This window comes from Salmo salar, chromosome 10 (assembly GCF_965601325.2).
Source record: "Salmo salar chromosome 10, fSalSal1, whole genome shotgun sequence".
Classification (NCBI taxonomy): Eukaryota; Metazoa; Chordata; class Actinopteri; order Salmoniformes; family Salmonidae; genus Salmo; species Salmo salar.
The window spans coordinates 45,155,468-45,167,587 of NC_138300.1; the positions used below are offsets into that span (position 1 = coordinate 45,155,468).

At 43.2% G+C, this 12,120-nt stretch overlaps 2 protein-coding genes and 1 pseudogene across 2 annotated transcripts; 1 reads left to right on the top strand and 2 right to left on the bottom strand.

The window, feature by feature from the left end:
* Window positions 1-299: 299 nt before the first annotated feature.
* On the top strand, window positions 300-4,300 carry ttc22 (tetratricopeptide repeat domain 22). Its single transcript, XM_014123382.3, has 8 exons — window positions 300-615; window positions 1,242-1,626; window positions 1,722-1,777; window positions 1,884-1,999; window positions 2,157-2,275; window positions 2,642-2,803; window positions 3,011-3,163; window positions 3,548-4,300. Exons 1-8 carry the CDS (start codon window positions 389-391, stop codon window positions 4,079-4,081), a joined length of 1,752 nt encoding a protein of 583 aa, XP_013978857.3. The 5' UTR covers window positions 300-388; the 3' UTR covers window positions 4,082-4,300.
* Window positions 4,301-4,938: 638 nt separating this feature from the next.
* Window positions 4,939-8,337, bottom strand: ttc4 (tetratricopeptide repeat domain 4). The gene is made up of 10 exons (XM_014123385.3): window positions 8,024-8,337; window positions 7,525-7,642; window positions 7,263-7,424; window positions 7,092-7,169; window positions 6,832-6,956; window positions 6,644-6,730; window positions 6,282-6,523; window positions 5,683-5,767; window positions 5,480-5,562; window positions 4,939-5,380 (listed from the first exon to the last, which is right to left on the bottom strand). Exons 1-10 carry the CDS (start codon window positions 8,135-8,137, stop codon window positions 5,281-5,283), a joined length of 1,194 nt encoding a protein of 397 aa, XP_013978860.3. The 5' UTR covers window positions 8,138-8,337; the 3' UTR covers window positions 4,939-5,280.
* A 2,482-nt stretch (window positions 8,338-10,819) lies between these two features.
* On the bottom strand, window positions 10,820-11,880 carry LOC145858584 (ras GTPase-activating-like protein IQGAP2 pseudogene; annotated as a pseudogene).
* Window positions 11,881-12,120: the final 240 nt, after the last annotated feature.

Genomic DNA, 12,120 nt, shown 5'->3' on the forward strand with positions numbered 1-12,120 from the left:
CTTGTCTGTAAAAACCTAAAGCTGATATGTGAGCCATAAAAGAAGACCATAGACCTACTGATTATCAGTCAAATATTCAAACCACATCTCAATGTACTGTATCATAAAGAGAAACACAAAAAAGGGGGTCATAAATGTTCAATCACATTCAAATGTACTATTCAAATGAGAAGAATGGAGCGGGAGGTAGCCAACTAAGCCAGCTAGGCCAGAATGGGAGTACAGTACACCACTGCATGAGGTTACTTACTCCTTCCCCTCCCTAGTCCCTAACCTAACCGGTATTACCAGTCTGCCTCTGGAGGAAGAAGAAAACAGCCAGTTGACTCTGACAGTCAGCAGTAGTGTATGGGGACATATGAGTCTCAGGTAGTTATTGTAAAAGACTATGAATTACCTGGATAAATATGTGGTTAATAAACAAGAGAAAGCCATAAAGGAAGGCAACACAGAGGAGGACATTGAGTCCCTCATTGATGGCATGGCGTACATCCCAGGTCACTTCCACCTGGACCTCAACCTGAACCATGAGCCCAGCGGGCCGGGGGAGCTGCGGAGGAGGGACACCCAGCTGAAGGTGGACTCTCTGGGGGCTGAGCTGGAGGCAGAAGTTGGGTATTGTAACATATTATCTTATGGTTATAAGGATGGAGTTTGGGATGTCTGATATTGTTAATTGAACTTTACTGAAATCATGGGTGTACATACAGGTAACTGCCAAAATAAAGGAAACACCAAAGTGTTAAGTGTCTTAATAGGACAAGTGTCTGGAACTCTATTGGAGGGATGCGACATCATTCTTCCACAAGAAATTTCATAATTTGGTGTTTTGTTGATGGTGGTGTAAAACGCTGTCTCAGGCTCCGCTCCAGAATCTCCCATAAGTGTTCAATTGGATTGAGATCTGGTGACAGATGGCCATGGCATATGGTTACATCGTTTTCATACTCATTAAACTATTCATTGACCATTGTGCCCTGCAGATTTTTATTCAGGAACCTAAGCATTATGGAATGTCAATTGTTTATTTAACTCAGGAACCACACCTGTGTGGAAGCACCTGCTTTCAATATACTTTGTATCCCTAATTTAACTCAAGTGATTCCATTATTTTGGCAGTTACATTGTTGATCACTAGCTAAAGAGTGCTGGAGTAAAACATGGAACTGGAATTCTAATTTCCCTTCAGCTGGTACAATGAATAATAAATGGACTGGACTATTGTTTTCAAAACATTACAGGTACCTCCAGTATGGTGTCCGTAACCTCCTGGGTCTCCTGGCTTTCCATTTGGACCAGCTGGAGCAGGCCGAGGAGACCTTCATGAGCATCTGTAAAGAAGACCCGGGGAACCTGAACGCTTGGGCCAACCTTGGCTACGTGTACGACCGCCTCCAGAGGGAGCTGGACGCAGGGGAGTGTGTGGAGAAGTTGTCCCAGCTCATGGGTCTGGAGGCTGGGCAGCCAGGTCATGCGGAGTCCAGGCTTTCTGCAGCCCGGTGCCTGGCAGAGCAGGCCTATGCTCATCCTTATGACATAGAGCTTGACAGAGAGGAAGACCGGAGGGAAAGACTGACCGCCTCTCTGATCCTGTACAACAGAGCTCTGGACTACGGGGGAGAGCTGGTGAGATCTCATGTTAGATTACTTACGAAGAACGTAATTTCACATCTACAGTAATATATTGATTTAGTAAAGGTTAATGTTGCTTATTTTTTTAGATACCAACAGAAGAAAAGAGAAGCTGGTATTTCAAAATGGCAACAATCTATATTAGGTAAATTGTGTCTTGAATGTTTCAAATCTTTTCATAGAAAATAAATTAGAAAATAATATCTACAAGCTCATGTGTAAGAAAAATGTAAAGCAATCTATTTTTGTAGACTAGATGATATGGTAAAGAACAAGGAAGACTCGGAGTACTCCAGACTGTTTCACTACAACAAGGGACTGAAGCTGCTCACAGAGACCCTGAAGTCAGAGAAAACACATCACAAAGGTATACAAGAAGGAAGAAAGATGGGGGGGAAAAAATACATTATTATTATTGCTCTCTCTCTCCATCTGAACCCACAAGATGAGTGCTGTGTCTTACTGTCCTAAAGGTATTGATTAATCATTCAGTATGTTTCTACCTGACCCCCTCGCCCACACAGCACTATCCTGGTGCTACATAGGCATCATGTTAGAGAGGAAAGAAGAATTCTCCACGGTGCCCATGTCTGTACATGACTGTGGCTACTCTGATTCTGACCCCCTGTCCTGCTTCGGAACTGTACGTACAACACTCACAGAAAAGTGGGACTTATAAACTAGAACAAGTCGTAAAGCCCTAGGGACTTGTCTCTTGCTTTTTAATGCTTCTAATGACTGCTTAGTGGCATCTTATCCTCACAGCTGCCAGATTCATTCAGATGACAGTGTATCATGAACGTTTGAATAATGATTAGCTGATATGTCTGCTTCCTCATCACCTACTGTATAAAGGGTTATAAACTTGGCGCCAACTTAAGAAGTCTACTACCGTATCTGCCCTCAGTTCTTCTGCAGGGTCGAAAACTTCTCATAAGCCCTTGTCATAAGCCCCTGTCATTCTTCAGGTTATCGTAAAACCGAATGTAATATTGATTGTCCCCTGCAGGCCATAAAACTAGCTGCAGACGATGCGTTTATCCTGAACCAGCTGGCCAAGGTGTTCTATCTGCTGGGGAAACATGAGATGTCCACAGGGATCTGTAACATGGCCCTCAATGTGCTGCCTGACCCTGAACTCAACTGGCAGGCCTACTGCACCCGCGCCAAGGTACACTACAGTAACCCTAACATGTCTAAACACAATGTTCAACTCAGTTTAACACTTGACACTATTGTAATATGAAATGTCACTTCAATAATGTTAATACTAAACCAAATGATAAATCTAAACTCTACATGACACTCGCAGGGATGGACTTACATGACAATCACAGAATACACACATTTACATAAACAGACATGCTTTTATTCTCAGATCAATGTGATGGCCTATGTGAGGGATCTTGAGAGGGCTAAACAGGGACAGGGTGGGCTCCCTGACAGACATAGCCTGACTGAGGCCAAGGCAGACCTGGAGAGGGTGCTGAGTGTTCGCCCCTGTCTACGCACACACCTGGAGATGGGACAGGTAGGTGGGGATGTGTGTGCTGCTCTCTGCTGTTTAACAAGACACTGCAAGCACTTTGACAGCAGTCACATCGGGCACGTAGAAATAAGCCGTGTGAGTGAAAGATCAACAGTAACTTGTCAAGAAAAACAGAATATCTACTGAGACATACAGTAATGTGTCATTGTGTTGCTGTGATAGGCAAACAAATGAATGCAGGTGTTACTACAGGTGTATCACCACACAGTATAATACAACTGTGTGTATTTTACCAGGTGTATCACCACACAGTATAATACATCTGTGTGTGTCTTACCAGGTGTATTACTACACAGTATAATACATCTGTGTGTGTCTTACCAGGTGTATTACTACACAGTATAATACATCTGTGTCTCTTACCAGGTGTATTACTACATGGGTGTGGATGCCCTTCAGGAGAGCCTGCTTGTGGATGAGGGGGCGTTAAACAGAGCCCTGGTGTCCCTCTCTCAAGCCCTGCAGTGTGACCCGGGGGACAGCCTCCCGGACCTCCACCTCCTCCGGGGGCGCTGTCTGCTGCTGAAGGGCGAGGAACAGAATGCAGCCGACTGCTTCAAGAGGGCCCTGGATCTGGAGCGGCCTGGCAGCAGGGACACCATGGCTCTACGCTGCCTCCTGGAGGCCCTGTTGGGGCTATTCACTCAGAGTGGCTCCGACCCCGGCCCCGCCATCACCCAGCTGGAGGTGTGGGTACGGAGAGCCCAGGAGAGGTACCCAGAGGACGCGGTGCAGGCTGAGCTGAGAAGCCTGTGCAGGGCACACACCGGGGAGGTGACCGAGCTCTCCAGGGCTCTGATCAGCAGGGGCAGGCTAGAGCTGGTCAGGAGGCTTCTGGAGACTGTGCAACCCAACCAGCCAGCCAGGAAGAGACCACTGGCCAAGTCTATGTCCATGTGAGTGGTGTCTAATGTCGATAGAGAACTAGCAAAGATCAAGCACTGATTGAACAGCCGGGTTCCTTTTCTTTAGTGTTCCCAGTATGACAGGAAGAGAGTCATTTTTCTGTTTCTTTGTTCCAATGAGGAGCTTGCCTTGTGTCAGAAGACTTTGTACTAATCATGCAATGTTCTAAAGTGAAATGGTAAAATACATCTGTGCACAACTGCTTTTTTGGAACCCGTTTCTGCCTATTTTGTCTTGCTTGAATCAACTCACAAACTGAATGTGCATCAGTCATCCAAGGAGTTTATATAAGACAAATAAACTGCTGATCCGAGACATTCAGGAAGCAATGAGGACACACCTATCATTTTAATGATGAACCATACCTTCCCAACAATGGTGATAACTCTAAAGCAGTGTTTCCCAAACTCGGTGCACATTTAGTTTTTTTGCCCTAGCACTAAACAGCAGATACAAATAATGTAAGTTTGATGATTAGTTGATTATTTGAATAAGCTGAGTAGTGCTCGTGCAAAAAATCTAAAAACGTGCACCCTTTGGGGTCCTGAGGACCGAGTTTGCCAAACACTGTTCTAAAGCTTATTGGTTTAACCTGTCCCAGGTATTTTCTACAGACCCCAAAATAAAGAGTATTTCCATAAAGCCAGCCAGCTTATTGAGTAATGCTGCTTGGGTACTATGGTGCACTGTAACACACAAGCTGCTGGAAAATGTCCTTACATGGCAAGAAAAGCTGGTTTAGTCAGATTGAGTCTTGTCAACTACATGTGTAACATATGGGTTGGTTTGGCTTTCACAATCATAGTATGTTGTTGAGACAGTGAAAAGGAAGTGACAAAAACAAATTCCAATACTTTGTTGTAAGGCCTTTTAGTAAGAGTGACATGGTGACTTAATTATAACAGATTTTATGACAGGTTCCCAGATTGACACTCATATAGAATTTGATCGATAAATACAGCAATGAGCACTGCAATCTTGCCAATCACAGAGTATGTTGGAGATATCTGGAACAATGTAAAGGCTCCCAAACATAACATTAATCTCTTCTCTTAAATAACAAAATCTGCACTTTTACAAATACTTTGGGCAGGGAGTGGAGAGGAGTGCAGTCCTTTCCGATCGGTGGGAAAGAGTTCATACCAGTAGTCTGTGAGATCGACAGGTCTAGGCTGATTTAATGAGGAGTGTCATTACAGTCGATGGGTTTTCCTTTCTGATAAGAACTTCTCGCAAAACGGCGACCCATTTACCAGAATGACAAAGCTGGGAGTTCCTGCTTTTACAAAACACCTGTCAAAAAAAGCAGGAAAGATCAGCCATGAGAAAGCAATTAGCAAGTCACAGTATACAAGTGAGTTCAAAGAAGTGAGAAAAAAATACATTCCGTACCTTTTATGCTGAAGGATTTTAATGAGAGGCGTCTCTGGATTGACTTGATATAAGGACTCTTTCTCGTGGTCTTCAAAGAACAGCTAAGGAGTCAGAATGGCAAAATAGTCAGAACCAACTAAGGAAAACACAATTTCAGAGATAGAGGATATAACCCCAAAACTGTTCAATGAAACCAATAAATCAAAGTAAAAACTACTGACCTGGAGGTTTTGGGGAGAATACTTCCGGTTAGTGTCCCAAGGTGGGAGTTCCTCTCCAAACATGAGAGTCAGGTGATCAAGAAAGCTAAAAAAGCAAATGTTATGTTTAAGCAATAAGGCACGAGGGGGTGTGGTATATGCCCAATATTCCACAGCTAAGGGCTGTTCTTAGGCAAGACTCATCGCAGAGTGCCTGGACACAGTGCTTAGTCGTGGTATATTGGCCATATACCAAAAACCCCTGTGGAGCCTTATTGCTATTATAAAACGAGTTACAAATGTAATTAGAGCAGTAAAAATAAATGTTGTCATACCCGTGGTATACGGTCTGATATACCACGGCTGTCAGCCAATCAGCTCGAACGACCCAGTGTATAAAATCTGTATTATTTTGAGTGTTATTGGTCATTAGCAATGTAATGTTGGTTCTACTTTAGACATCTTGTAGAGTATTGAGTTGGATGATTTCTAGGATCTACAAACCAACATACTGTCTGATTTTATGTAGACCCTTCCAACCCCACATGATAGATAGATAGATAGATAGATAGATAGATAGATAGATAGATAGATAGATAGATAGATAGATAGAATCATACCTGGAGGATTCGCTGAAGGCTGAGATGAAGTCTGTTTGTTGGTGTTCGGGGTAGAGGAAGAGGACTGGCCAATGCATGACACCCTGTTCATCCAGGAACATCTTGGCCCCTGTGGCCTCCACAGAACACAGACCATCCAGTTCCAGGCCTGCCATGGCTCTAGAGGAGCCTCTATTATCATCCTCACTGTCAGAGCTGCGCTTAGGACGCTGCTTAGGCTTCAGTAACTTGATGCCACGCTCCTGTAAAGCATGTGTGTCATAAAAACGATGTATTGCCACGCGGCAGTGCCTTCATCAACCCTCCTTATAAAGGAATCATGTGGTCGGATGCGTGTCTTGTGTGACTATGATCTCGCTCACCTTTATAGCAGCCAGCAGAGCCTCTCTCTCACTGAGCTCCTTCTTTTCTTTAACCTTCGCCTTCCTTGCATCTCTCTCTGCTGCTCTCTGAACCACAAATACAACCATTTCAGCATAGGTTCATCTAAAACATGGACTGGACTCCACAACAGAAAGGAGTCAAGGCCATATTAAGGCCTGTAATATACCTTGTGTTTATCTGCTGTAGCTCTCAGCTCCAGTAGCTTCTTGTCTGTGGGCTGCTGCTTGAGCCCCTCCTCACACCACAGCAGGGCATCTGTATATTTTTTCAGCTCCATACAACACGAGGCACCTGCACAGACACAGTCACAGAGCAGGAGAAAGAGAGAGGAGTCATGCATACAGCATTTGTCTCATTGCAAATGTTCAGTGTCTAGATGTGTCTTCCAGTAGAATAGTGAAATGTGATGTTTATCTATGGACAAACCTCTAATTAATGTTTTGAGGTGGTCTGGTTTAAACTTCTTTGCAGCGACAGAATCATTCAGTGCAGAGCGCATGTTACCTGCAAGGCAAGAAGAGAGAGTGACTGCAACAAACATCCCAGACCAATATCATGAGATCTACAGATGGGTAAGTTCTAAGAACAGGTCTGTACCCAGGTGGAAGTGTGCTGCCGCTCGGTTAGCGAGCAGGATGGCATTGACATTAGAGTCACTGCAGTTCTTCTTCAGTCCGGCTGTGTAGGACACTATAGCTTTCTTGTAGTTCTTCTCTTTAAAGTAGTCGTTCCCCTCATCTTTCAGGCTCTCGGCTTGCTCTGAGTAGAAATAAGGAAACAACCATTGACTCTGGGTTTGGCTGGGACAGCCAATTCATTCCTCAGGAGTGGAGAAAAAGTACAGCAACGGCTACCATACCCTCTAGTGGTCTGTCATCGTCGTGGATGATGGACTGAATAGCAGCCAGCTCCGGGTGTTTCATGGGGTCAATCTCATCAGGCGCTGTCTTCATAAACATAGGCACCTTATCGAACTCCTGCAGGACAGTGCAATGAATGAGACAGGTAGTAAAGCCTGTGGCCTCTGGAAACCATGGGGACAGTTCTGGGCATAGCTGAGTGCACGACTCTTTGCCAGTAACTAACATAACTAGCTAGCTAGCCAATCAATGAGACTGGCAGTATGACAAAATGTAAAGAAAACTGTGTTTTATATCAAAATGGTTTAGCCATTTAAACAAATCTTTAATAGTATTCTAGCTAGCTAACATTTGTCGTTAGCGCCCATTCACAGATAGCTAGCTAACCAGTCATATCTAGCCAACACTCCAATGATACTGACAGAGTAATGACTGAAAACTGTCAGTGCTATATCAGTCGTGTTTGTAGAGATGTTGCTAGTTACATGTCTTTACTACCTCTTCCCAGTTCTTCTCGGAAAAGGCGTTGCTATATTTCTCTTTCTTGAATTTCTCCATAAAGTCGTCCATGCCATCGTCGCTATCATCGCCCTGTTGTGATAGTGAAGCCATATTCACTCCAAATAAGGTGGATGTATTTGAAGATTAAACTAGTTGCTGAATTACGGTTTCTTAGTATTGACTACTGAAGCGACACGTATGACAAGAAATATGTCTACATAAAGTATGTAGGACAAAATCATACAAGTTGTTTACACGTGAACGTTGCGGTGCAATATCAAAAAGCTTCCGTAGGGGGGACAGTTAGAGCTTTAATAGTTCTGATGCAATGTGTGTATATGACTCGTGTTACTGTATCTGACCGAGCCCGGATGGAAAAAAATATTTTTAATGACAGACATCACACATGACTAATGAACCAACGTAATTTGAGAATAATTATTGAACCTCTTCCACCGGCCCTATATTGGACTAAAGGAGCCTAATACGTCTTAGTGCAAGGATTTGCATGTTCTGTTTAAAGGGTGAATTGGCTCTGGAAGCCTAAAACAGCCAAATACTCCCATCTAAATGTGAATCGATTCTCAATTGCGGTAAGGTTCTTGAAACCTAAATCCCTCTACTTTCATATCACATCAAAAATAATTTCACAAATGCTAAATACACACTTATTGTACACGGTCGTAACCGGTTTTAACAGTTGCAGATTACAGTATTTTTCAGTGACAACACGTTTGTGGCGTCCATCTTCCGTTTACACACAGGTGTCCGGAGACTCAGATAGCATATTAGCACAGGTAGTCCACTCTGTCTTCTGTAACATGGAAATATGACCATGTGGGAACCCTATAAAAGGTGTGTATCAATTGAACCTTTATTAATGTATATATTTTTTCCTTGCTGATATGAAAGCAAAGGTCCTTATGCTTCCAAAACCGTACCGCAAGCGATCCGTGTTAATGTTCAGACCGAGCGTCGCGGCTCTTGACAAAACTTCCTCGTACAGAAGACGCCTTCGTCCAATTGATTTACAGTTGAAGTCGGAAGTTTACATAAACTAGATTTAATGACTCCAACCTAAGTGTTTCAACCACTCAACAAATTTCTTGTTAACAAACTATAGTTTAGGCAAGTCGGTTAGGACATCTACTTTGTGCAACAAATTTCCAACAATTGTTTAGGCAGATTATTTCACTGTATCACAATTCCAGTGGGTCAGAAGTTTACATGCAAGTTGACTGTGCCTTTAAACAGCTTGTAAAATTCCAGAAAATGATGTCATGGCTTTAGAAGCTTCTGATAGACTAATTGACATCATTTGAGTCAATTGGAAGTGTACCTGTGGATGTATTTCAAGGCCTACCTTCAAACTCTGTGCATCTTTGCTTGACATCATGGGAAAATCAAAAGAAATCAGCCAAGACCTCAGTGAAAAAATTGTAGACCTCCACAAGTCTGATTCATCCTTGGGAGCAATTTCCAAACGCCTGAAGGTACCACGTTCATCTGTACAAACAATAGTATGCAAGTATAAACACCATGGGACCATGCAGCCGTCATACCTCTCAGGAAGGAGAGAGTCTCCTAGAGATGAACGTACTTTGATGCGAAAAGCGCAAATCAATCCCAAAACAACAGCAAAGGACCTTGTGAAGATGCCGGTGGAAACCGGTACAAAAGTATCTATATCCACAGTAAAATGAGTCCTATATCGACATAACCTGAAAGGCCGCTCAGCAAGGAAGAAGCCACTGCTCCAAGCCGCCATAAGAAAGCCAGACTACGGTTTGCAACTGCACATGGGGACAAAGATCGTACTTTTTGGGGAAATGTCCTCTGGTCTGATGAAACAAAAATAGAACTGTTTGGCCATAATGACCATCGTTATATTTGGAGAAAAAAGGGGGAGGCTTGCAAGCCAAAGAACACCATCCCAACCGTGAAGCACAGGGGTGGCAGCATCATGTTGTATGTTGTGGGGGTGCTTTGCTGCAGGAGGGACTGGTGCACTTCACAAAATAGATGGCATCATGAGGGAGGAAAATTATGTGGATATATTGAAGCAACATCTCAAGACATCAGTCAGGAAGTTAAAGCTTGGTTGCAAATGGGTCTTCCAAATTGACAATGAGGACAACAAAGTCAAGGTTTTGGAGTGGCCATCACAAAGCCCTGACCTCAAGCCTATAGAAAATTTGTGGGCAGAACTGAAAAAGCGTGTGCGAGCAAGGAGGCCTACAAACCTGACTCAGTTACACCAGCTCTGTCAGGAGGAATGGGCCAAAATTCAACCAACTTATTGTGGAAGGCTACCCGAAACATTTGATCCAAGTTAAACAATTTAAAAGGCAATGCTACCAAATACTAATTGAGTATGTAAACTTCTGACCCACTGGGAATGTGATGAAAGAAAGAAAAGCTGAAATAAATCACTCTACTATTATTCTGACATTTACATTTACATTTACATTTTAGTCATTTAGCAGACACTCTTATCCAGAGCGACTTACAGTAGTGAATGCATACATTTCATACATTTTTTTTTCTCCGTACTGGTCCACCGTGGGAAACGAACCCACACCCTGGCGTTGCAAACACCATGCTCTACCAACTGAGCCACACGGGACCAGAGAAGAATGGCAGAAACTCCCCAAATACATGTGCGCCAAGCTTGTAGCGTTATACCCAAGAAGACTCGAGGCTGTAATCGCTGCAAAAGGTGCTTCAACAAAGTACTGAGTAAAGGGTCTGAATACTTTAGTAAATGTATTATTTCATTTTTTATTTTTAATAAATTGGCAAAAAATTCTAAAAACCTGTTTTTGCTTTGTCATTATGTGGTATTTAGGTCTGAAGGTCTGAATACTTTCCGAATGCACTGTATATAACTTCTACATATAAAATGTAAATGCCATTATAATATACTTATGAAAAATATATTCCATGTACAATTAATTACGCAGTGGAAAACTGAACATGAAAAAAAAAATACAATAATTAAGCAACAGATATAACATGACAATACAAGCAACAAACCCATTTCAATGTGAGCTTAATTTTGGTATAAAGTGATTAATCAAATGTGTGTGTGGGTCACCAGCCTGAGGGTGTGTGCGTGCATGTGCGTGGGTGTGTTTAGCTCACCAGCCTGAGGATGGCCAGTCAGACATACATAACACGTTAACCACCATTCAAACATCCTATACCAAATGTTGCTTTGTCAAAAGGCACACAATTCTTTCACACCTATGCCCACTTAATCTTTTCCCCTCCACCTTTGGTTTAATGATCCCTCATTTTCCATAGAACTTCTTGTTGAGGAGGAAGATGAGCAGGTTGACGTTGACTTTGGCTTTGTCAAACATCTTCATCACCGCCACTCCCTCGTACTGCAGCTGGAGCAGATCCTGGAAATGGAGTTGAACCTTTTCCATCTCAACTCCCATGAACTTGGCCTTCACCTCAAAGTCCCCAACTTCCTCACTGGGAGAGATGTCAAACATTACATTTTTGAACTGGTTGGTCTGCAGCCCCTCTATCTCCAGGATCACTCCCTTCTCATGCAGTCGGGCAGCCGTGTACTTCAGAGACTGATGCTTCCACTTCTTACTGCCCTTCTCCTCCACCTTCCTTTCTAGCTTGATGGACCGCCGCGTGTTCTTCCTGTTGAGGTTGTCGAGGCAGGTCTTGATGTAAGTGTCGTAGTAGTTGGTCTGGTCCTGATAGAAGGCTGTCTTGGAGTTAAGCGCGCTCAGTGCCTGCTGCAGCTTCACCAGCTCCGCCTTCCTCCTCTGTCTGTAGCGTCTCTGGTAACGAATGTCCTTGGCGATGTCGTTGATGAGGTCTTGGTACATTTCACATTCTTAAAATAAACTGGTGATCCTAACTGACCTAAGACAGCAAATTTTTACTAGGATTAAATGTCAGGAATTGTGAAACTGAGTTTAAATGTATTTGGCTAAGGTGTATGTAAACTTCTGACAACTGTATGTGTAATGTAATGGAACTGAGAGTCATGATCAAGGGCTACTTCCACCCTACCCCACACATACATGTCCATAACAGTGTAATAATAGATTTCAGTCCAGCTCAGT

Bases quoted from the DNA above. Each gene is read 5' to 3' on its own strand.
- ttc22 (XM_014123382.3), top strand. From the start codon at position 389: ATGAATTACCTGGATAAATATGTGGTTAATAAACAAGAGAAAGCCATA. The intron at 2,804-3,010 runs GTACACTACAGT...TTTTATTCTCAG, and splicing joins CCTACTGCACCCGCGCCAAG to ATCAATGTGATGGCCTATGT. The intron at 3,164-3,547 runs GTAGGTGGGGAT...GTCTCTTACCAG, and splicing joins CACACCTGGAGATGGGACAG to GTGTATTACTACATGGGTGT.
- ttc4 (XM_014123385.3), bottom strand. From the start codon at position 8,137: ATGGCTTCACTATCACAACAGGGCGATGATAGCGACGATGGCATGGAC. The intron at 6,957-7,091 runs GTTTGTCCATAG...GTGTCTGTGCAG, and splicing joins CCTCAAAACATTAATTAGAG to GTGCCTCGTGTTGTATGGAG. The intron at 6,524-6,643 runs GTGAGCGAGATC...CATGCTTTACAG, and splicing joins CTCTGCTGGCTGCTATAAAG to GAGCGTGGCATCAAGTTACT.